Raw genomic sequence first — 24,041 nt, 5'->3', positions numbered from 1 at the left:
TAGCCCAGGACCGTGTTGTCCAATGCCTGCCTCCTGATTCTGTTCTAACCGTTCTCAAGCGGGACGCTAGGGTAGCTGTGAGCCCTTCTCTGGGCTTCTGAGGACGTTGGGCGCTGTTAGTAATTACACCAGGCAAGCAGCGTGGTCACCCTAAACTAGCTTCTGAATTGGGGAAATAAATAAGCACCTGAGGTACTCTAAAATTTTAGAAATAACTTTTATGATTTTTTTCACTTTCTGTTTTGGGACAAATGGCAAGCACATATTTCTTGGCAATGCGATGGAAGTTACTGACTACTGTTAACTAGTTGGTTAGTTGGGTTCCGTGTTTCTTTTCTTCCTGGGAGAGCCCCCTGCTGAGTGACCGCTTGGCTCTGGCAGTGCTGCTGGCGCCAGTACCATTGCTGCACCTGGGGACGTGGCAGCTGCCCTAGGACCCCCGCGTTGTCTCCTACCACCCTGGCCTCCTGCCCAGCCCCTTCCCCAGGCCCCTTCCCCTTACGTCCCCTCCTGGCACAGAGAGGCTTTGGAACCCTGTTCCAGCCCCACCCATCCAGGTGCCCAGGGCCCAGGGCGGTCTCAGGTGTGTGTTTTGAACACATCACCCATCGGAAGCCGTGCGATGGGAGTACTGGGTTCCTGGGTGCCCACTTCTCAGTAACGGGAGCAGATAAGACCTGTGAAGGGAGGCCTAGAAACCCGTGGAAAGCTGGTTTTCTGCATGATTCTGATTGTCCAGGTCTGACAGGTTGGGAGATGGCGTCACCTCTGCCCCTCATGAGATGACGCCGCTCCCCGTCCCGCCTCCGGTCTGGACGCACCCGTGAGATCACACGGGGCCTTTGTGGCCAGCGCTGCACCTTTAGCCCGATGGGGTGGGTCAGAGCAAGGTGAAGGGGCCTTAGGAACCAGTTTGCTCCAGAAGAGTCATGAGGGGGCCTGTGGGCAAGGAGCAGTCTGCCCCTACATTATTCATAAACCTTCTAGGTGAGCATCGGAACTGCTAAGACTCATTAGTTCTCTCTCTTTTTTGAATTTGCTTCAAACATCTTTGTCATAGAAATCGGCCAATCTGTAGACTGGCAGAGTAGACTTTTTTATTTTTTTTTTTTAATTTTATTTATTTATTTATTTACTTATTTATTTATTTATTTAATGGCTGTGTTGGGTCCTCGTGTCTGTGCGAGGGCTTTCTCCAGTCGCGGCGAGCGGGGGCCGCTCTTCATCGCGGTGCGCGGGCCTCTCACCATCGCGGCCTCTCTCGTTGCGGAGCACAGGCTCCAGACGCGCAGGCTCAGTAGTTGTGGCTCACGGGCCTAGTTGCTCCGCGGCATGTGGGATCCTCCCAGACCACGGGCTCGAACCCGTGTCCCCTGCATTGGCAGGCAGATTCTCAACCACTGCGCCACCAGGGAAGCCCTAGAGTAGACTTGTAAATACAGAGGGAAGTGGGTTTCCTTCTACCTGGCACACTCCTTTCAAAAATTAATGTGTATTTTTTTTTTCTGGTAGTGGATTTACTTTTCTAATCACATGTTCTCCTTGAGCTCACATTAAGGCTGATTTTTTTTCTTTACACACACCTGGGCCCGTTGGTAGATGAAGGAGGAGGCCCAGGAAGCCCAGTGGTCTCAGCGGGCGGATACGTGGGGTTCAGAGTCGGCTGTCAGCATCAGATTTTCAAAATCACTTTTCTAGTGAAAAAAATGAAATATAAATACATTTCGTAACATTTGGGGAACTTTTAAATCACATATAACATCAGCATCTTAACGACTCTTAGCATTTTTGATTAGCATTTTCTAATAGTTTTCAAAAACCAGCACTGTGGGCGTGTAGTTAACAAACAATAAGAGCGATTTTAGGTGGACAGTTCAGAGTTTGGACAGAAGTCTACAGTTGTGTGAGCTCCACCACAATCAAGATACAGAGCGTTCTCAGCACCCCAGAAGGTTCCCTTTTACAGCTCTGTACTCCGTCCCCTGGCGACCAGCATCTACCCTCTGTCCCTGTAGTTCTGCCGTTTCTTTTCCGTCATTTAAAAAGCCGTGCACTTCTGCCTGTTGAGGTCCTGCTGTACAGGCTGATGTACCACGTGACTGATCTTCATTACACGTTTTGCTGACCGTCCTGCTGTGGGCCTTCTCCCTGTCTCTCCACTGCCAGCTGCTGTTTCATTTTGCGTAGACACTTCTCTTTCGTTGGACGTGTGAGTGATTGGGATCAGGAACTGCCTTCTGATTGCTGGCTCATTTTTTCTTAAAACGTCTTATCTTGTAAAGGTAATTTTTGGAAAACAGAGTACTGCCCTCGGTGGGAGGACAGCAGTCGTGACTGGTTCTTCTAGTTAGTCCCGTTGACCTAGCGTTCAGGACACCGGGCTGAAGAGATGGGTTTCCTGCCGAAGGTCAGGTCACAGGTCAGGCCTACGTGAATTCCATTCCTGGGCAGGGACCTCGTGGTGGAGAGATAGCAGCTCACTCAGATTAAAAGAAATTGCCTTTATTCCCGAGTATCCACTGCCAGCGAACCCCTTCTCAGCCTCCTTCTCTGAAACTCTCCTGTGCAAGAGTGCTTTGCCCTCTGTAGAACCATGTGTGTTTGGGAAGGCGAGTGAGATACAGGAGTTTGGCCCTTTGTTCCATTTGTCCCCGATCTCCTGATGCTGTTCAGTGGATTCCCAGAGATGCGTGCAGAGGAGAGCAGCGGCCGGGCCGCAGGGCACATCCCGCAGCAGTACCCTGCTTCTGTGCTGCGCACTCTTCACTCTTGCTGCTCTGGTCTTGGTATAACCAGAAATTTCACACTGCAGTTACGTTTCTCTCTTCTTGTTAACTTACGGAGACTCAGAAAATGCATGCGAACGGTTGTAGCATTGGTCTCCGTCTGTTTCTTCCATCCTTTGCAACCTTATCGCTGGTTTTTGACACAGACAGAGGTCTGCTTTTTCCTGGTTCTGAACGCGTGTGCAGTCACTCTTCTGGATGGTTTTGCTTTGTGAGTGGCCCCGGGGGGTTGCTGTGGGTTGTGCGTGTCAACTCAAGCTGCACAGAGACGGGAGTGGAGGTGGTGGTGAGGGCTGGTGGCCCCTGTCCAGCCCCGACAGGCTGCCACGTGGGGTTTAGCGAATCAGTTTCCCGGGCCGGGAAATCACGAACATACGTTCACTTAGAATGTCCCTGTTACCAAGTCAGCTCGTCCTGCTCACCGCACAAGCAGCCAATAAATCGAGAGACCAGTTGGGGCAAGAAATAGCGACTCTATTTGGAAAGCCAGCAGACCGAGGAGATGGTGGACTTGTGTCCCAAAGAACCATCTGAGTTAGAATCCAGGCTGCTTTTATACTAGAAGGGGAGGGAATAAAATCAGGCATTTCCTGGTTCCGGTCAGGGGATGTGTTAATTTCTTCCTTCCTGCAGCCATTCACAGGTGAGCCTGGCCAGGATGTTTCCTGTGAGCCAAACAAAGGTGTTTTAGTTTAACTGTCTTTACCTGGGAGGCAGGGTTCCCAGTGAGGGGCATTAGGTATAATTTAAGCTTATAGGCAACACCCCTTTAGTGATTAACTTGGAATAGAGTACAAAGGTTCTTCGCCATTACATCCCCAACTTCGAGGTCTCGCAAGAGCATCGGTAGTTTTTTTTGAGAAGGAGCCTGTGCAGCCAGGGGCTCCCTTTGTGTTCCATGGACCCTGGGCATCTCCGCCCGCCCCCCAGACTCCCACGGGGGTGCCAGGAGGGCTAGGGGCGCTGCCCCCGCTGTAAGCACCTGCCCCAGGCGGCTGTTTCAACCTAAATTCAATAAAAGTGAAAGTCCAGTTCCTCAGGGGCACTCGGCGCACGTGGCCGCCCCCCTGGCCGGCAGTTACAGAACATTTCTGTCATTGCAGAAAGCTCTGCTGGCCAGCGCTGGGCAGGAGCCGTGGCCACACCAGGGCACATGGCCTGGCTGTTTGGGGTTCCGCCCTTTCTCGTCACATGAGCCAGTGAGAGGTTGGGGAATTCGATGTGGGCCGTAGCATGCATTGTTTCTTTTCTTGAAGTTGTATGGGGGGATGGTGTCTGGCCCCACCAGACTGGCTTCTGGGAGGAGGCCACCTTTCCGTGACTGGTGGCAGCCCTGCGTCAGGCTCTGGTTCCAGTGTTCTGTGCCCAGCTTCCTCATCTGTGAAATGGGGACGTTCACAGGCACGAGCGAGTCCGTGTAGGTACAACTCCGAGAACGGTGCCTGGAGCATTGGACCCGCTCCCAAGCGGTGGCAGTTGTTACCGCTGTCATGGCACCTCCTACGAGGGCAGGTGTGCCCTGCACTGGGCTGGGCTGCACAGAGAGAGGAGCTGCTGGACCACCTCCCCCTCTTGTCTTTTGAAGCTGCAGGCACCCCAGAGAGCAGCACTCCAGTGGAGGCGGAACCCAGCCGGTGGGTGTGCAAGGTGTGTTCGGCCGCCTTCCTTGAGCTGCAGCTGCTGAATGGTAAGGGGCAGGCGCCTGCTCAGCCAGACGCCAGCGAGTCCCGTGCTGCGCTCACCCCGATGTGCTCTGTCACTTCCTCGCCATCCCTCTGGGATGGTGGCAGAACACACGGGAGTTCCCTGGCTTTGCGGGAGAAGCTCAGCTCCCAGCCTGTGTCTCCCAGGCCTCCTCCTGGGATCTGTGCTTTAGCTTGAAGTTCTCTGCGTGTCTGGCAGCGAGGGATCTTGTTTTCTTTCTCTGAAGCTCAGCAGAGCATTAGTTTGGTGTGGGGGGCAGTCTCTATTTTTGTAGCCTTCCCAAGCATTTGCAGCCGGGTGGCCTCATCGTTAGCTTGTTCTGCTATGTGGCCAAACTTCCAAACCCTTCCCGTGACACGCAGCACGTTAACGTTGTTTGCGTTAAAACTTTCCTTCCCTCATCCCTCACCCCTTTCCTTCCCTGGCCCCTCGAGGGCTCTCGCCCTGCACAGTGGCCCTGAGTGTGGAACAAATGGGGAGATAGCCGCCACTTCACACCGAGGCCTGTGTGAGCCAGTCCAGGTTGTCGATGGGAAGAATCGGTCCTTGGCCGAATGTGCAGGCGGGCGCCAGTGGTCGCTTGAGGGCGCTAGTCCCCATCTGTCTCATGGGTCACTCCTCCGCCCTCTTGCTGGTGCCCTGCCCTCCGGCCAGCCTGAGCCCAGCTCACCTTCATTCAGGGAGCGTGGGCACCCCTGTCTGTTTCCTGTGTGTGGCCCAGTTGTCTTTCCTTGGGAGGTCTTTGAGGTTTCTTCCATTGAAAATAAAGGTTTTTGCCTTTCGTGCAGTGTTTTTAAAGACAATTTTGTTCATTATGAATTGAATATTTATCAGTATTCCTCTTCAAAGGCTATGTTTTAAAATAATTGTATTATATATTCATTGTAGAAAAATTAGAAAGTTTAAATAAGCTTTGAGAAGAATATAAAAACTGCCTGTAAGGTCACCATAGAGAGACCCACATTACCTTTTTGCTGTGTTCTTCCACAGTTTCTCTTTGCTCATACATGTGTACCCATGCTTTTAGTTTTTACAAAACTGTGCGTGATTTTACAAAACTGCCCCGCTTCTATCGCCTAACTGACTTTTTTAAATGGTGGTTGTGTTTGGTGCACTGGAAATGCTGTCGTTTTCAAAGCAGAAGAAATAAAGTTTATTTGCCTGTGCAGAGGGCACACTATTAGCAAATAAAATTAAAAACAAACAAAATGGAGGTTGGGAGCGGACGCCCTGCCTTATGCTTTTGCTTCCCTGTCCTGCAGAGCACCTGTTGGGCCATTTGGAACAATCCAAAAGCGTCCCCCCAGCCGGCCAGCAGGATCCGGCTGCAGAGAAGGAAGCAGACGTGCCCCGGGGGGAGCCTCCCGCAGTTCCCAAGAGCGTCAGTGCCGCCAAAGAGCAGAAGAAAAAGCCTCGAAGGGGGAGAAAACCCAAAGCATCCAAACCAGAGCAGCCTCTAGTTATTGTTGAAGGCAAGGAGCCCACAGGTGAGGCTGGTCCCGGGGGCGGGGCCCGCAGGCGGTGCTGGTCCTGGGGCAGCAGTGAAGGGAATGGCGAGGGACCTGAGGCCATGTTGCCTCCACGCCGGGTAGCAAAACTCGGCACAGAGCCCACACGGAGGCGAAGGCTAAGCCCTCCTCTTCTGCTGAAGCGGCTCTTCGCGTACAGCGACTCGCAGTGCCGTTGGCAGGGTGTGCCGGCTGTGACCTGTGACAAGCGGGTCCACCTGTGTAGCCGGGTATCAGGACAGAGAACGCGTCCATCCCCTCCAGCCGCTTCCCTGCTTGTCTCCGCGTGGACTGGCGTTCCCGTCCTGGGCACTCTTTCTGTGCCCGGCATCTCCCACGCGGCGTGTAGGGGAGACTTGTCCACACTGGGGTCCCCCTGCTTCTCCTTTGCTGCTGAGCCGTGTTGGTCCATCATGTGGATGCCCCACCGTCTGCTCCCGCGTCCCCTGGGGACGGGCGTGCAGCTGGTTTCCAGGCCGTGGCTAAAGCCCTTCTCTGACTATACGGTAGCCTCCGTTGAGCTTGGAGGGAACTTGGGCCCTCATTCTCGGGTGTGGGATTCCCACAAGGCCGTGTCCCCTCAGCCCTCACGTGGCCTCTGCCAGAAGTGCCTGGTGCCAGAGGATTCCTGGCGGGTCTCGCACGTAAGGACCAGACATGATGCTCAGACACTAAGTGCGTCCCCTCACTACCTTCCTTACTGATGGCTGGGCAGTTTTTCTTTTTGCTGTCTGGGCAGTTTTTCTTTTTGCTGTCTGCTGTAGCCCAGGATTTCTTCTGCGAGAGTGAGAAGAAATTTTTATCCTTTCTTGGAATCAAAGAGAATTCAGAGGAGCAGCCCTCACATAATAGTCTCAGGAGAAGTGGTTTAAACTTCCCCTGGACGGTTTCCCTACTTCTCTATAAACAAGTAGAGAAAAGGAGAAGGAGGTGAAAAGCTTATTAAATGATTATTTCACTAATTCTAAGTAGCATTAGGAAGACATCATAGAAGGTGAAGTGGCTAAATCTTTTCATGTAACCTTCCCATATTTCATTTGTCCAGAGGTTCAGGCCTGGGTCCCTATTACTGTGGTTATTTGATATTTGACTCTTGTACAAAATGATGATCTGCTTTTGAACATACTCAAGATGGCTTATGTAATTATAAAAATTAATATTTCCAAATCTCTGTCAGGACGGATTTAGTTAGGTTATAAGGTCCCACTGTACATCAAAGTGTTTCAGTTCTAGGTGGTATGAAAAGGGATTGAGATAATGTCATGACTTAATCACAGATTGTAACTCCAGTTTTGAGTTAAGAATAATATGTTGCTTTTCTAAATCTGCAGGTAAATGTGTGGATTCTAAACTATTTCTAGTTTGTTTTTTTTTTTTCCCCTGTTGTCAATCTTGTGATCCGTGTCTGCAACGTTGGCCTGGCTGTGGCCCCTTGGGCCTGTCATCTTGGTTGGGTTGCGTTCCATCCCGGCCCTGGTGATGACACGGCTTGTCCTGTCCCCTCCACACAGAGCAAGTGGCAGAGATCATGACCGAGGTCGAGCCTGTGACTGCGTCGCCGGACGAGCGGATCATGGAGCTGGTTCTGGGGAAGCTGGCCACCACCCCCAGCGACGCCAGCTCAGTGCCAAAGTATGTCCCAGAGCAGCACGCGGGCCCGGCTTCACAGGCAAAGGCGCCGTGGTGGCTAATCCATTCCAGAGGGAAGGGCAGATGAGAGGGGATGGTTTACTTCTTGTAGGAAACGCATGTGCTTGGGAAGCAGCAGGAACTCTGGAGCCCAGGGGGGTTAATAGTGCATCCACTGTGAAAATAGCTTAAAATTTTGAGAAATATTTTTTACTGTAGTAAAATACACACAGTACAAAATTTACCATCTTAATTGTTTTCAAGTGTACGATTCGGTGGTTTTAAATACATTCACATTGCAGTGCAACCTTCCATCCATCTCTGGAACTTTTTCATCTTCCCCAAACTGAAACTCCATACTTACTAAAAACACTGACTCCCATCCACTCCGTCCCCAGCCCCTGGCACCCACCATTCTGCCTTCTGTCTCTGTGAAGACCTTAGAGGAGGTACCTTTGTCTCTAGGGACCTCATATAAGTGTTCTCACACGGTGTTTGTCTTTTTGTGACTGGCTTATTTCACTTAGCGTAATGCCCTCGAGGTTCATCCGTGTTGTAGCAGGTGTCGGACTGTCCTTGCATTTTAAGGCAGAATAACATTCCATCATGTGGATGGACCACATTTTGTTTATCCATTCTTCCATCAAGGACACTTGTGTTGCTTCTGCCTTTTGGCTGCTGTGAACAAATGCTGCTATGATAGAACAGTTTGTATTTAAATTTCTGTAAATTTAACACCTTGCTCTGTGTGTTTCTTCTTTTTATGAACGAGGAAAATATTTGTATTTTAGTTATTATTCTTAGGCAGTTTTTTGCCCTAAAGTTGAATAAGCTGGTGGCAGTATTTTTTTCCAGCCCTTTTCCCACGGGGTCAAAATGCGCCTGGTCCCGTAGGGTCCGGAAAGCTGCTGTGGAAAGACTGAAAACAGAGCAGAGCAGTGTCAGAAATGGTGACCCTGACCTACTTATTTGTACTCCGTCTTATTGCCCAGAGGGTTTCGGTAACTTACCGTCAGAAACACATTTAATAGGGAGAAGAAGTGTGAAAAATCAGGTTCAGGGAAAATATGAAACAGGGTAGAGGCAAGTGACAGAAAAGAGAACAGTTATGGTCAAAGAACGTAAACTGAGCACAAACTGAGCTCCAGGCTTCCTGGTGGCCGGAGTTAACGCCCAGGGAGCTGAGTGGCCGGTACAGGAAAAGCTAAGTGGTGCCACTGTACGTTCAGGGTGTCTGTCCCTTCCAGGTGCCCCAGAGCCGCAGGGCTGCGCCTGAGCACGGCCCCCCACTCTCGTGCCGGGCTAGGAAGATTTGACAGGGGCTCGCTCCCAGGGGACTGTGACCTTGACCTCTCTTCTCCGACGACCCCGTCTCCCCCGTCTCACAGCGTGTGTGTCTCACCCGCAGGTTCCCCCACCATCAGAGCAGCGGCATCAGCCTCAAGAGGAGCCTGGTCCTCTCGAGCCGCCACGGCATCCGGCGGAAGCTGGTCCGGCAGCTGGGGGAGCACAGGCGGATCTACCAGTGCAGCATCTGCAGCAAGATCTTCCAGAACAGCAGCAACCTGAGCAGGCACGTGCGCTCCCACGGTGAGTCCCCGCGGACGTCGGCGGGCGCGGGGAGCTGGGCGGCGTGTCCCGGGCGGGCACGTGGCCTCAGGGCACCTGGAGCAGCGGCGGGCGCGGCTTGTCACTGCTCGTCCCTTAGGCGACAAGCTGTTTAAATGCGAGGAATGTACCAAGCTGTTCAGCCGCAAGGAGAGTCTGAAGCAGCACGTCTCTTACAAGCACAGCAGGAACGAGGTGGGTGAAGGACCGCTGCTCTGTCTAGTGACGGAGGAAAGCAGACCGTTGACGTTGACCAAAGAGTCACGGGAGAGGGAGCGGGCGCCGGAGCGGCCGAGGTGGGTCCGGGCCTGGCTGGGTGCCGCCAGGGCTCGGGGCCGAGCGGGAGGCCCGCATGGGCAGCGAGGTCACCTGGACGCGGGGCTCCCTTTCCAGGGCAGGGGGACGGCCAGGCAGGGTTCACGTTCTACGCTGGGCGGGAGGGTAGCGGGGGGAAGGGCCCATGGCTGGAGCAGCTCCCTGAGGGGGTGCGTCCCAGCTGCCCCCGCTTCCCGCCCCCCCTCCCACCAGGTCGACAGCGAGTACAGGTACCGGTGTGGCACCTGCGAGAAGACCTTCCGCATCCAGAGCGCGCTGGAGTTTCACAACTGCCGGACAGGTGAGCGGCCCCGCCCGGCGCTGAGGCGCAGGTACCTGGCGGGGTGGGAACCAGGTGTTCCGGCAGAGGGTGAAGGTGGGTTTAACAGGCATCCTCAGCTGTAACGTTCCCCTCCGTTCGGGGTGCTTCAAGCAGCTGTTACTTACTCTAAAGAGACCGAAACTTTCCCTTTAAAAGGGGATTTATTTCACATCCTGTTATTCCTCAAAAGCAGCCACGTATGGCCCACAGTTGAGCCCGTGGTGAAGCAGGGGGGTTTCATGGTCGCCGAGGATGGTGAGCGGTAGGGCTGCTCTGGGACCCCGTGAGAAGTCCTTGAAGAGGTGGGGTCCCGGCTGGAGGGGTGGGCTTCCGCCTCGCTGTCGGCAGGAGCTTCCTCAACCGTCCGCCCTCCTCCCTCCGAGGACCCCGCCCGGGTCCAGGCGAGGGCCTTGCCGCTCCCTCGCACACACCGGCCTCCACTGAGCCTGCCGCTCTCCCCAGTCCCCACTCGTGACATGGACCCTCGTCTGCTTGCATGCAGCTGAAGCCGGCGTGCTTGGACCAGCCCGTGGCTGGGACGGGTCTCTGGGCCTGGCCGAGGGGCTCAGGCCCCGTGTCTGGCCAAGCGCGCCGCTGGCGAGTGTACGTGATGTGTAAATCCCCGTGGACGGCCAGGGGACGGCTGCGCAGGAGCCCGGCCGGCAGGGGAGGCCCGTGCCCTGTCCCCGCGGCTCTTTGCCCTGTGCCCCGCGGGGGAAGGCGGGCGGCTGCGTCCCCACCCCGGGAGGATGGGGTTGGCGGAGGGTCGCTGTTGTCTTTTCGGCCCCCTCTTCTAGGCATTGTCGCACACCTGGGGGGTGGGTACCAGTGGCAGTCGGCTTAGAGACCTGCCAGGTTAACCTTTGGTTCCGAACCCCCTTCCTGTCGAGCCCTCTGTGTGTGTCACCGGTCACTCTGTATCGCTGTGCTGGTTCCTGTTAGGGTGCCGGCCGGCCCACATCTCAGGGCACCCTTACCCCATCACCTAAATCGCCGCTGCCCCTCCCTGCCCGTGGCCGGCACCCGCTCCTGCAGCCTCTGCCGTGTCCCTTTGTTGGGTTCATTTGCTTGTTCCGCTTTGAGGGCTCCTGTTGGAAACTGTGGTTTCCTCCGTCCGCAGTGCATCGCTCCCAGGGCGGGGCTTTTCTGAGTGGCAGGTGAGTCTTGTGTCACCTGAGCTCCGGCTGCCCTGAGCATCAGTCACGGCATGAAGTGGACTTGGAAGCTTCCAGGTGCACTTCCAGGTGCTACGCCACCTGCACTCTGCAGCCCAGGCGCTCCCAAAACCTGGGGGAAATCCACCAATCTTTTGATGCCATGTCAGTCAGAGGATCCTCGAGCTGAGCTTGTCGCCGGGCAGGATGGCGCTCTGTGTGGCCACGCTCGGTTCTGCACGAGCTCAGTGGGTGGGCGTCAGAGCGGAGGGCAATGCCCCTTCGCGGGCCCGGGTGTTTGCTGAGGCCCGCTGGAGGTTGAGGCAGACCGGTTCTCTTCTTTTCATCTTTATTTCTCTGTACGCAAATGAAACAGAAGGTACTAAGTCAAAGCAGCAGTTGCTACACGTCAGCAAAAAGTTCTGTTAAACCAGACGTTCGTCTGTCTTCGTTATATAGAAGTTAACAGAGCAGCAATGAATTGAAATGCAGTTTCTCTCCAATTTCAAAGGTCAGAAGTTTTGGATGGAAGACAAAGGATAAACCTGGGAGCTGAGGTCATTTGTGTAATATATTGTTTGCATGCCGTTGTACTTTCTTACAGTGTTCACGTTAGGAGAATGTGTCTTCCGTAGACCATTAAGTCAGGGATTTGTGTGAGCTTTGAAATGATGGGTCTGCTGGGCTTTCTCTCAAGCTTTCACTGAGCAGGGTCTGTCCTGGGTGTGAGGAGGCCGGGTGGAGCTTATCTAAATGGCCCTCGTCTGCCCCCGACCTTCCTGAGGGAGCTGGAGAAGAGCAGAGGACCACGTCCAGGCCCTCAGGCAAGACAGGGTCTCCCCGGGTGACCCTGCGCCCCCTCCTTCACCAGAGCCCACGTGTTGGGCTGCACCCCCAGGCCTGCAAGCCTTGGAGCTGCCCCAACCTCGAGACCAAAGAAAGGGCCCAGAGACAGCGACAGAGACATCAACGGTTTATTGGACGGGGGAACCTTACACGTCTGAAACAAAGGTCCTGAAGCCACACCCCGCCACGTGCAGAGGGCAGGCAGCATGCGTCAGGCAGAGGTCTTCCCCCCTCAGGGGAGAAGGAGCCTGCCATTTGTAGGGGAAATTGACATCAGGTTGGCTCATCAGTTACCAGGGAAACCAGCGGCTGGGGCACACGCCTCCCAGCCCGTCAGGTTAACGGCCATCAGGAGGGCAGGTGTTTCCCTTTAATGAACTAGCAGAGAGGCAGAGCCTTTCTGGCCTGAGGATTAGAACAGACAGCCCCCAGCTGGGGCAGGGGGCGAGCAGTTCACGTGAGCGTGTGGAGGTGAGGCGGGCACTGGCCGGGCAGGGGGTGGACAGAGAGCGGGGCACAGCCACGCTGAGAGCCTGACCGTCCACCACATAATAGGTGTTTGCTCTCAGTTGCTGCATTTTGTTAAAACATGAGTGTAGACCTCGAGGGCAGCAGGGATTACGGGTGGGAGAAGGTTGTCGTCGAGCACCTGCCTGCATTCCTGAACTGGTGACATGTGGACGCCATGGCAGGAAAAGCCACCGTGGTGACAGCCTGGCCCGGACAGCTGCTCCAGCGCTGCCGTCACCCGGCGAAGGCCACACTGGAGGTGTTGGGGGTGGTTAGAGGTGGGTCCTCTCCGTACGCTGGGAGGGACTCGACCCGTTAGAAGAAGCGAAAGTCCAAGGGCCACGCTGGCCCTTCCATGGCTGTCGGGTTCCTGGGCTTGTGAGGCCACCTGCCCAGGAGGGAGGCTTACCTGTGTGGTTTAGGGGTCGCAGGGTGGGCGGGGTCTCGGGTGATCTGATGGAACAGCCCTGTAAGGCGCGGCCCTTCACAGAGCAGGATGGCAGACGCCCTTGTCTCTGGTGGTCTCATTCCTAAGGATTCACGCTGAGGAAATCTAGTAGGAAAAGGATCATTAAATTACCTACAGTATCAAAAATGCAGTAAATTGCGATGTATGAAGTGGGTGGAATATGATGTAACCCCTAAAATAAGCCTGGAAATGTCTGCATGATAAGCACAGGTACTGCACACGCACACACGCGTGTACAGGGGATTGTGTGGATACCCCGGGGCCTCCACCTGGGCTGCACGTCGGGGTCCGCCTGGCAGAAGTTAAACTGCTGAGGCCTGAGTCCCCGGGGACGCTGGGCAGAGTCTGCAGCCGGTTTGGTTGGAGCAGCTGCCTGGGGGACGCTGGGCAGAGTCTGCAGCCGGTTTGGTTGGAGCAGCTGCCTGGGGGACGCTGCTCAATGTACAGGGCACGGGACAGCCTCCCGCAGTGACCCGGCCGGCGTGTCAGCAGCGCCCAGGCTGCGATTCCGGACACGGGAGTCCGCCGTGCGGCGGAGTGATGACCGCAGTCAGAATCACTGTAGAAAACGAAGCTTTGCCTCCGGCCTCCGGGATTTGCGCGTTCAGCAAACGTTTACTGACTGCGGGAAGTGGTCAGTGGGCTGTAGCCAAAGGCCCAGAAATGAGGGTGGCACGGTGTGACCTCAGGCCCTCACTCTGGAGGGGGACGCACACGGTCACGCCCACCCACTCAGGTGACACGGGACGGTGTTCCCGGTGCTGCAGGAGGGCCGCCTTCTGGGGCTTAAGGCTCAGGTGACGGACCCGTGGGCAGTTGTGCGTCCTGGCAGGAGCAGGGTGGGCGTGGTGGGGTTGAGGGCAGAGGACAAGTCTGAGAGGAGAGCGCTAGGCGAGGCCCCGAGACCCCCTAAACCAGGGGCGGAGGCCGGATGGCTGGGACGAAGGCAGACAGCTGAACAGGTGCCAGGGCCGGGCAGGTGCCCTGATGGCCCCTGTGCTTGTGCTCACGGGGGGGCAGACCCCCGGGCCGGGGGGAGGGGACAGGACACCCCAGGGTCTGCCTTGGGCACCTGGAGGGAGAGAGCAGGGTGGGCCTGTCAGAGGCCCTAGTGGGGCAGTCTGGCCACCTTTGGGGAGGGACTGGGGAGGGACACCGGGCTGTGGGTATCTCTGAAGGCTTCACTGTGGGGAGGGCGTGTTTGCTGGGGGTGGGTGCACGTCTCCCAAAGGGGACCTAGGGACCAGACGGTTTTGTTCACAGGTGGGAGACACTGGGGATGTCTTTGTGCGATGGGGGCGGAGCCTGTGGAGGGCGCGTGGGAGAGGAGGGGCAGGTGATGGGTGGGCTTCGGGGCAGCGGTGGGGCGGGGCAGGATGCCGCTCATCTGACGCTGGGGGAAGCAGGGTCCGGCGCTGCGGTCAGGCTGGGTGAGGGGGTGAGGGCCCAGGACAGCTGTGGTCCAGCCACGGATCCCCAGATGCTGTGGGAGACCAGTGGCACCAGGGAGGAAGGAGGTGAGCTACCTGTTTGCTCTGCACGCTGCTCAGGCCTGGCTTGGCAGGGGGGTTTCGTCAGCTCAGGCGGTGCTGTTTCCCGGCCCCGCTCTCCTTCCGCGCCTCGTTGCCGGTCCCACGGCCATGATGTTGAGCCTATACTCGGTGTCATGTACCTAAAAGTTGCTGTGTGTTTCCCCGCTTCCTCGACAGATGATAAGACGTTCCAATGTGAGATGTGTTTCAGATTCTTCTCCACCAACAGCAACCTTTCCAAGCACAAGAAGAAGCACGGGGACAAGAAGTTTGCCTGTGAAGTCTGCAGCAAAATGTTCTACCGCAAGGACGTCATGCTGGACCACCAGCGGAGGCACCTGGAAGGTGAGTGCGCCTGCCGGGGCGGGGGCGGGGCTCACGCTGGCCCCGCCTCCGTGGCTGCCTGTTGGCGAGGCGCCACCTGATGGGGACCGGCTCGGGCATCAGGAGGTCCTGATGGGGGATTAGAGCATCACGTGCGAGTGGGAACAGGTGGAAATGTCCCAAACGCTCCACAGCGGGGAAGGTTAGGAAAAGCAGACTCTTTGTAGGACTGAATTTTATCAGTCACCAAAAACGTTTTGTTTTCAGAGAGCTTAATATTGTGAGAAAATGCTTTCCATATGAAAGTAGGAGAAAAGCAGTGTATGAAATTTCACATGGGGTGTGGTGTGCTTTCAGCTGTGTGCGTGGAACGGAACGTTTCAGGCGGAGGCTGTTTGGGGCCGTGAGTGATTTTGCCCTCGTTCCTCTGTTTCCCCAGGGGCCCCTGATGACCCTCGCCATTTGCGGTGGGCTTGGGGTGCCTGGGGGCTGCCTGTCGTGTGGTGGGTTTACGAGAGGCCAGCTCAGGAGAAAGGTGGACTTCAGTGGGGTCGCTAATGGGGGGGAAGGCGGGCGGCAGCACGATGAGGGATGGGGGGGGGGGTTGTGGGCGACCCCACAGGGCAGACCCTGAGCTGTGCAGGGGAAGGCAGGGGCCCCGAGAAAAGAGAGAGACCGGGGACCTTGGGCCACAGGTGTGTCCTGAGCACCTGCCCTACCTGGGAGGCTTTCTCAAAGAGCCTGCTCAGACAGACCCTCTTTCAAAATAGCATTTTAGTTTTAGTGATCTTGACATTTTAGTTTTTTACCCTAAAACCCACTGCCCTCTTGCTGACCAGCCTCTGTAAGCAGCACTCACTGACCAGAGCACCTTGTTTTAAAAGTTTGAAAAAAATCATTTTACAAGGAATTGTAAATGAAGTATATGCTTGTCGGGGGAAAAAGGTCAGAAAACAAAGTTGTACACGAAGTCTGACCATCGCACACAGCTGTGCGTGTACACGTGTCTTCATGGCTTTTAAAACAAGCCTGGAGTCTGGTCACGTCCTGCATCACCTTTGCACTCTGCCTTTTTACCTGGCCCTTCTTCACGTGGGTTCATAAGCTCCACCCCCTTCCATCTGTGATCCGGTGCTGCACTTAGCGCCTGGTGTCCGCTTAGTGACTGGGTGGCCTTGGTCATGCTGCTGGGCCTCGGTTTCCTCACCTGTGTTGTGGGGATGGCTGTTGTGCCGACCTGCTGGGCTGGTTGAACCGGACCCTGATGATAAAGCCCCAGGCGGGCCCATTAGTGCCGCCATTACTGCCGGAAGTCAGGTGCTTCCTGATTGACAGATATGTGGGTTGCATTTTACAACTTTATCTTACAACATTTTACAGCTGACACACTCAGATCATTTTCCTCGGGAATGAGCGAATGCTGTGTGGCCGTTGCGTGGTTTTTCCCTCTATACGGAAGCGTAATCCACGCCCAGTTCAGACCTGTGTGCTTTACGCCACTGGGAGCTTTTTGGGGAGTGATGTACTTGTCTCCAGGCCAGTGTGCTGGCCGTTCTTGAGCACAGCTGTGCAGGAATGTCCCAGAAGGATGGGTCAGTGGTGTAGAGAGAGACCATGAGAAGGAACTTCTCTCTTTCTTTTATTCATAGATTTCCTGTTTCCCGAGAACTCCTAAGTCTGTTTTGATCCCAATTGTGAACACTTATGCCTTAAAACCACAGAAACTTTATTATTTTCTGACTTTTTACCTTGATCCTCATTGGGCTGGGCTGATTTAATTTGAAGGGTGAATATTAGTATCTTTTTAATAAAAATGCCCTCCTACTTACAGACGCCTTTGAGAACCCCACCGTTCCCTTGAGCCTTTAGATTGAGCACAGATGCCTCCCTTACCAGTAGCTCATTCTGACTCCTCTGCGTGGAAAGCTCAAGACACTTGCTGCCCTTGGATTTCCAAGTTTCAGGTGCGGCCCGGGTTCCGGAGTCGGCGGTGCAGGCCGCCTGCCCTCCCTCCCGGGTCCCGTGTCGGAGCGCTGGTGCGTCATGGACGAGTGACCCCGCTCTCTCCTTTGTCCCACCCGTGGGCAGCCCTGTCCTCCGTCAGCTGGAGGTGACCCTGGCTGATGTGGGAAGGTCTCGTGTATACTGACTCTCTCGGGCGGGGGGGCGGGGGGTTTCAGGAGTGCGGCGGGTGAAGAGGGAAGACGTGGAGGCCGGCGGTGGCGAGAACCTGGTGCGCTACAGGAAGGAGCCGTCGGGATGCCCGGTGTGCGGCAAGGTAACGCAGGCTCGGGCCGGGGCCCGGGGCACAGCTCACCTTTTCTTAGGGGAAGACGCAGAGCTCTAGGCACTGCATGTGGTGGGGGAGGGGGAACATTAAGATCAAGTGGGTACTTGGTGTCCCCAGCCACGGCGTCCCCTCACTTCGTGCTCTGGTCATCTGCTCTCTTGCTGTGGAGGAAGGAGCTCAGCCTCGTCTCCCTTCGGCCACGATTTTCCACTAGTGCCACCCCGGCACGAACACTCCATCTCCAGCACCCCGAGCCGCGTGCCTCTGGCGGAGACGGGAGGTCCGGGTTTATTTTCCTGGTCAGCGCCGGTCCCCCTGCAGCATTTCCCAGTGAAAGACTGACCGAGCCACAGCCGTGTGCTCCGTGCCCGGTCCACGGATGCCGGCGCCCCGAGCGAGCAGATCTGTCCGGGGCGTCGGGCTGGCCGCCAGAGGGGGTTCACTCCTCAGCAGGCCCTGCACGTCCGGAGTGCACTCCCCATCCGAGCAGCCCCGGGCCACGTCAGCCCTGCACAGGGAACCCTGTCCGGGCGCTGCCCTCCAGGCCATGTCAGCTTACCACGTGAGATGGCGGTGGTCTTTGTGCACAAACGCCTGGTCTCGGCTGGAGGTGCGGCTGCTCGTTCCTTAGACTCACCTCCCGTGACTCGGCTCGCCCAGGTTCTCAGCCACGCGCAGCCCACGTGAGCCGCGTGGCCCTGGAGCGACAGCAGCCGCCAGAAGTGATGGCCCGGGCAGACGGCCATCTGTGACTCGGCCCAGCCAGCTGGCACGTGGCAGCATTGCCAGATCTTTTGACCTTTCCAAGAGAAAACGGAAACCCGTGTTTTTACGGGAAATTTCCTGATTTTTTTCAAACCGCAAAGCAACAGGTCCGCAGGGTAGCGTGGCCTGTGGGCTCCGTGCTGGGGCTCTGACTTAGTGTGGGTTTGGGGGCTGGAGGGGGAGGGGAAGCTGGGGTAACGGAACACACGCCTGAGCCCGGGTGGCCAGGCCGGGCCGCTCACGGGCAGGGGTGGGTGGGGGCTGCCCCGTGTTCGCGTGTCCCACTCATTCTGCCCACTGACCACCGGCTCTGAGGAGCGGTGGCACCGTGTCCCTTCCATGTCCTTGGGAGATGGTGTACGTGAAACCAGCCAGCTGTGTGACTGACATTCAGACACCTTTTATTCTGTGAAATGTTCACTGAACACTCACGGAGGGTCCAGGCAGGAGGTGAAAGAGCCTGAATGTCTCTAGAACTGAATTCTTCATTGCTTCCAAGTATCCCCTGTCTCCAGCCCCGCCTGCCTGGAGAACACAGGTGCCGGGGGACACCTGCAGCCTCTGTCCCTCCCTGGAGGCCCATCTTCCTGCCCTGCTGACTCCGTTTCCCGCCCAGCCTCCCTGGGCTGTGGTCTCAGGGCTGTTGGCCCCAAGTCACCTGCAGATCTTGAAAAGCAGTGTCCCGTGAAGGCGTTAGCCTCTGTTCCTCGTGAACCGTTTCCCTTTCGTTCATGGCGTGTTCTCTTCCTGAGACCATGCGTGGTCGGGGTGAGCTCTAAGGAGGCCTGCTCTCCAGGTTACTCGGCCACTGGGGCGAAGGCCGTGTGGGCAAAGACTCTCAGATCAGTGCGGGCCCTGGGGGTCGTCTCTGCTGCCGCTTTTGTCCACTGAGCTCTGCTGGTGGACGCAGGGCTGCACCGCGCCTGTGGGCAGCAGAGGGGACACCCAGTGGATGAGTACTGGGTGAATGACCGAGTCTCCACACTCCTCACTTTAGACAGGAAGCACTGAGAAATCGGGGGAGGCGGTGTGAATTGTGCATGAAATACGGAACACCCACTGAGGACATAACTCTTTTTTGATATCCGTTTTCAGAAAACTGCAGCTGTTTCTGTGACTTAGTCTTCTTGGTAGGCCCCATCCTAGTGAAATATTTAAGTGAGCTAAATAAAATTGAGCAGAATGCCGTTTATGGTGAAGACTAGACAACAGTTAATTCTGTATTATAATGGAAACACCAGTTTAAACGGTTGAACGGTCATGATTCCAGCACCACGTGATTATTTGTGTCTCAGACACTGAGGAGTTGCTGCAGCTCAAACTGGGGAGAAACTGCGCTCTTGTGCCCAGTTACGGCCTCCCAGTGGGCCGGGCACGCACGGCAGCAGGCTTCTCCGACCCGGCTCTCCTCCCCACAGGTGTTCTCCTGCAGGAGCAACATGAACAAGCACCTGCTGACCCACGGCGACAAGAAGTACACCTGTGAGATCTGCGGGCGCAAGTTCTTCCGCGTGGACGTGCTCCGGGATCACATCCACGTCCACTTTAAGGTGAGCTGGCGTCCCCCTTCCGGGGCCGCACGGGGTGGGGGTGGGGGGAGCGGGGCCGGCCCTCGTGGTCAGCGTGGCCACGTTGCCGCTCTTCCGGTGAGCCCTCTGGAGTCTTTTTGCTGTGTCTCCTGCAGCCCACCTGCAGGGCTTGCGATAAAACCCCTCCACGCTAGGTACCTCCCGGGAGAAGAACGAGGGTCGAGGGTCGGGACGGGGGGCATTTGCTTCCCTCCCTGCATTTGAGGAACGTGAGACGGGAGCTTGTGGGTGTGGTGGGGAGAGGAGGGAGGATTCGGGGTCATGGCTCCGGGGGGGTGGGGGGAAGAAGTGCCGATCCAGGGAGAAGGAGGGAGTGGTCGGTGGTGACGCGGCCCAGCTCGGTGGCTGTTCCCAGCAGCTCCAGCCCTGGTGTTCACAGTCACCTGAACGCGAGCGGGGCCTGATGGCACTACCGTCGGGGGGTGGGCTGTCCCAGGTGACCCGAGGGCACGGTTTCTGCATCCGGTCTGCAAATCACCGGTTAAAGCTTGCACCAAGCGTGTTAGAAGTTGGACACGGTGACTGTTTTCCAGGACATCGCGCTGATGGATGACCACCAGAGGGAGGAGTTTATTGGCAAGATTGGGATCTCCTCGGAAGAGAATGATGGCAATTCCGACGAGAGTGCAGACTCGGAGCCTCACAAGTACAGCTGCAAAAGGTGTCAGGTAACTGGACCTGCAGCCTTCGAGCCCTGGGGCTGCGGGGCTGCCGGCCCGCAGAGGCTCTGGCATGGGGGGCGCCTCACAAGTACAGCTGCAAAAGGTGTCAGGTAACTGGACCTGCAGCCTTCGAGCCCTGGGGCTGCAGGGCTGCCGGCCCGCAGAGGCTCTGGCATGGGGGGGCGCCTCACAGATGTCCTGGAAGGCGCCCCAGGTCTCGTTGGTTCTCAGGGATGGTGGATACGGGTCTCACCGCCGTCAGGGGACCACTGTCTCAGAATCAGTCTGGTCCACACGTGCCTGTGTGGCTGACCAGTGGGGATCCGTGTCCACGAACGTGGGCGCAGGCCAGGGCTTCTCTCTCCTCCGCCTGCCCCCCACATGGCAGGGACCCTTGCTTAGAGGCTGGGGGCGCGGTGAGTTTTCGGCAGGTTGCTGTACGGCCGTGGTCTCTGCGGCTTCACTGCTCAGGAAACTGTGGTTCACCACTGCCGAGCAGGTCCCTGTGTTCTCCCTGGCCGTGCACCTGTCAGGGCCTTCAGGCTTGGGGGAGAGATGGGGTCAGGTAGGTGGAGAGGAGGGGGGTTCTGGAAGCCGGCGGGGGGGGGGGGGGGCGGGACCTGCCAGGAGGTCCAGGAGGACCTGGAGTCTGCTGCTTATGCACCCCCCGCTGGCCCTGCTCTCAGGAGTCCCCCCTCTCCTGCTGGGAAGCGGGCTCTCCCCGGCGTCCAGGGCACCTGGGTGGCGGCAGCGCATCGTTAGCCGCGGGGATCCGGGCTGCGTGCGCACGTGAGCAGTGTGCGTGTCCGCAGCTCACCTTCGGCCGCGGGAAGGAGTACCTGAAGCACATCATGGAGGTGCACAAGGAGAAGGGCTATGGCTGCAGCATCTGCCACCGGCGCTTTGCCCTGAAGGCCACCTACCACGCCCACATGGTCATCCACCGCGAGAACCTGCCTGACCCCAACGTGCAGAAGTGAGGCCCCCCGGGCAGGGGCTCCCTGGTCTAGGGTGGTGCGGAGGGAGGGCTGGCTTCCTTGCAGAGAGGCAGGTGCTCAAATCAGCCGTCCGGAGCGTAGAGCAAGTCGTCTCTCCTCCGGGAGCCCTGGGCGGGTCTGGGGGAAGCACTGGCCTCGCTCCTTCGTGGGTCATCAGGCCTCTCCCAGCTTGCACGCCTTCCTGGACCCCTGGCACAGGGGGCCGCGTTGCAGGCCCTGCCTACGTACGACCAGAGCCCCTTTGACCCACAGTAATTAGGTTTCATGAGTGTCAGTCCCACATCTGGCTACAGCCCGTAATCAGCGCTGTGTGTCCAAGCAAGTCAGGCAACAACCCTGTTTAGAGCTGAGTAGTCTGCCCAGGCTGCCAACCGGGCAGCTTGAGCAGCAGAAATGTATTATCTCAGTGCTGAAGGCCGGACGTTCTAGATGCAGCAGATCTTCTGCTTCCTTCTGTGACCGTGAGGGAGCATCTGTCCCAGGCTCTCTCCTTGGCGTGTGGCTGCCATCTTCTCCCTGTGTCCTCGTGGCCTCCCCTCTGTGCGTGTCTCTGTGTCCCTGTTTATAAGGGCACCAGTCATACTGGATTAGGGCCTGTCGTGAGGACCTCAATTTTAACTTAGCCACCTCTGTGAAGACCCCCGTCTCCAAGCACCGTCACATTCTGCAGTGCTGGGAATCAAGACACCAGCGTGTGAATTTTGAGGGGGACGATTCAGCCCAGGTGGAGGCTGAAGTCTCTGGGTCCCTTGTCCCCCCCAGCACCTTTTATGCCCCACCTGCTGATAGAGGCGCTCAGGCAGGTGCACTCGGCTGCTGACGGCCCCGTGAGGCTGTGCGGGCCGTCCTGAGCCTGTGTCTGGTTTCAGGTACATCCACCCATGCGAGATCTGCGGGCGGATCTTCAACAGCATCGGGAACTTGGAGCGGCACAAACTCATCCACACAGGTAGCCGTGCCTGGGAGGACGCAGGGGCCCGAGCTGCTCCCTGCCCAGCAGTCATTCTCGCCTCCCTGCTGGTGCTTCTCTGTCCGTCTTTGCCACCGCTCCCCCCCAGCTCGGCCCCTGCCCCCTCTGGGTCCTCGCGGGGACCGGGGAAGGAGGGCTCAGCGGGCACTGCTCCAGCTGCAGGCGGGGGGCCGAACTTCTCCCCGTCACTGCCGCCACGCGGTGACCGTGGGTGCGGATCTCCTGCTGTGAAAGTCTGACCTGTTGGTTTGTAGGTGTGAAAAGCCATGCCTGTGAGCAGTGTGGGAAGTCCTTTGCCAGGAAGGACATGCTGAAGGAGCACATGCGCGTGCATGACAACATCCGCGAGTACCTGTGCGCCGAGTGTGGGAAAGGTGAGGGCAGGTGGGGGACCCGGGCTGTGTGCTCAGTGTGTGGGGGGGGCGGGGGTGGGGGTGGGGCGAAGGCGAGAGTGGGTGCACGGAGGTGGGGGGACCTGGCCGTCAGGCAGGAGGGGCGGCCAGGCCACACGGGGGGTCGCCCAGACCCGAGTCATTTACTAAGAAAGATAAGACCCGAAGGGGATCAGCAAGAAAAATAAAGCCGTCCAAAGGCAGGGAGATGGGGTGAAATCAAAGCGCAAGTAAATCGTTTTAAAAGTAGGGAAACAGTGCCACACATAATTCTTTGAGGTACAGGATAATCCGAGAACCCTCATACGGCCTGAGTATAGGTACAAAATCCTCCACTGCCGACTGGAACTACCGACTAGGCCCGGCTGTGCATTAAGACAGTGATGTACTGCTATCAGTGATGACTGGGACCTCTATTTCAGTCAGGTGAAATGCGTTAAACGATAATAAATCTATTAATAAAATATCTCACATCAGTAAGTGGAATGAGGAAAAAAAAGGTAATCGCAGTACATGGTACAATTTTAACCCATTTCTGTTTGAAAACAAACCAGAACTGTCAGGAAGACTGGGGGCAGCGGATCTTTGGTGCTTTCAAGTGGCCGCCAGTGTTCTGTGTGGTGGAGAGCGGCAGTGCCACCCTCCTTCAGATATGGGACAGATCAAGTTCATCGGCCTTGCTGTGAGGGTCTTTTAAAAAATTTAATATTCCGTAAAGTTTTTACCTTTTTCCTTTATGTGATTTTCAGGAAAGTATGAAGAAAACACAAATGCCCCCTAATTCCACTCACTGGATAAACCCCTGTTAGCCTCATAAAATAAGATTATATGTAGAAGGCTAAAAGAACTGCAGAGAAAAGCAGAAAGTGCACAGTCCCCCACCCCCGGCCCCCAGTCCCTCTCTGCACAGTTGACAGTTTCTTGTCTGTTCTCCAAAGTAACTGTGTGCAGTGTGTAGATTGTTTTATTGAAAAAGTAACCCAGGCACCTAACCAAAAAAAAAAATTTTTTTTACACAAGTGGATATGCAAAGTAAAGTTATTCCCACCTCGGACCTCAGTTACCCTCTTCAAAAGCAGCATTTGATTGTTGTGCACGGACATTTCTAGAAGTTTCTATGCATGTCTTAGCGCTGGCCGTGCTGGCTGGAGCTCCAGCTGCAGCCCCGTCTTTGCCGCAGCAATTCCAGCCCCTTTCCCACAGAGCTAGAGCCGGGTAGAGGTGGGAAGGGTTGTAGGTAGACAGGTGTGGTGGGCCGTCCCCCCAGCTGGGCAGGGGGCAACCACACCTGAGACCTGAGTCTGCTCAGTGGGCCCTGGAAGGGCAGGGAGGGGTGCCCAGGGCGGGCGCTGAGGTCAGTGGCACGTCTTGTGTTATGTACCTTTTTATATCTGAAGTGTATTTAATGTTTAGTTTCATGATTTCTTTCATGACTTCTGAATACTTTAAATACAATGCAGGTGTTAATACTTGGGTTACCATATTTATTTTCCATAATCCTAAACTATCAGTGCTCATTTTACTTTCATATTATGATCACTGGCACATACAAGCAGATGCTTGTGCTTACCTGTTCTTTCCATACCTTGCTTTTTATTTACTTCCATATCCATCTTGGTGATCTGTTCATATCAGGCAAATATTGCCCTAATTTTCCTCTCAAAACCT

The 24,041-nt window shown here is 56.2% G+C and overlaps 1 protein-coding gene across 4 annotated transcripts in view; it reads left to right on the top strand.

Moving 5' to 3' along the window:
* The window catches only part of PRDM15 (PR/SET domain 15), a 59,589-nt gene that overhangs the window by 21,491 nt on the left and 14,057 nt on the right, over positions 1-24,041 (top strand). For 3 of the 4 annotated variants that reach the window (XM_068547114.1, XM_068547116.1, XM_068547118.1), the window contains exons 6-18: positions 4,372-4,473; positions 5,753-5,977; positions 7,510-7,630; positions 9,036-9,217; positions 9,336-9,430; positions 9,764-9,851; positions 14,561-14,728; positions 16,888-16,985; positions 19,181-19,312; positions 19,885-20,019; positions 20,826-20,989; positions 21,881-21,960; positions 22,236-22,355. In XM_068547114.1, coding sequence (XP_068403215.1) covers positions 4,372-4,473; positions 5,753-5,977; positions 7,510-7,630; positions 9,036-9,217; positions 9,336-9,430; positions 9,764-9,851; positions 14,561-14,728; positions 16,888-16,985; positions 19,181-19,312; positions 19,885-20,019; positions 20,826-20,989; positions 21,881-21,960; positions 22,236-22,355 — 1,710 coding nt within the window. The remainder of the gene's footprint in view (positions 1-4,371; positions 4,474-5,752; positions 5,978-7,509; positions 7,631-9,035; positions 9,218-9,335; positions 9,431-9,763; positions 9,852-14,560; positions 14,729-16,887; positions 16,986-19,180; positions 19,313-19,884; positions 20,020-20,825; positions 20,990-21,880; positions 21,961-22,235; positions 22,356-24,041) is intronic. The other variant, XM_068547115.1, reaches the window with a different exon arrangement.

The sequence above is a fragment of the Eschrichtius robustus genome, chromosome 6, assembly GCF_028021215.1.
Source record: "Eschrichtius robustus isolate mEscRob2 chromosome 6, mEscRob2.pri, whole genome shotgun sequence".
Lineage (NCBI taxonomy): Eukaryota > Metazoa > Chordata > Mammalia > Artiodactyla > Eschrichtiidae > Eschrichtius > Eschrichtius robustus.
Note: the sequence above shows the minus strand (reverse complement) of the source record. Positions and strands in the feature narration are given on the sequence as shown.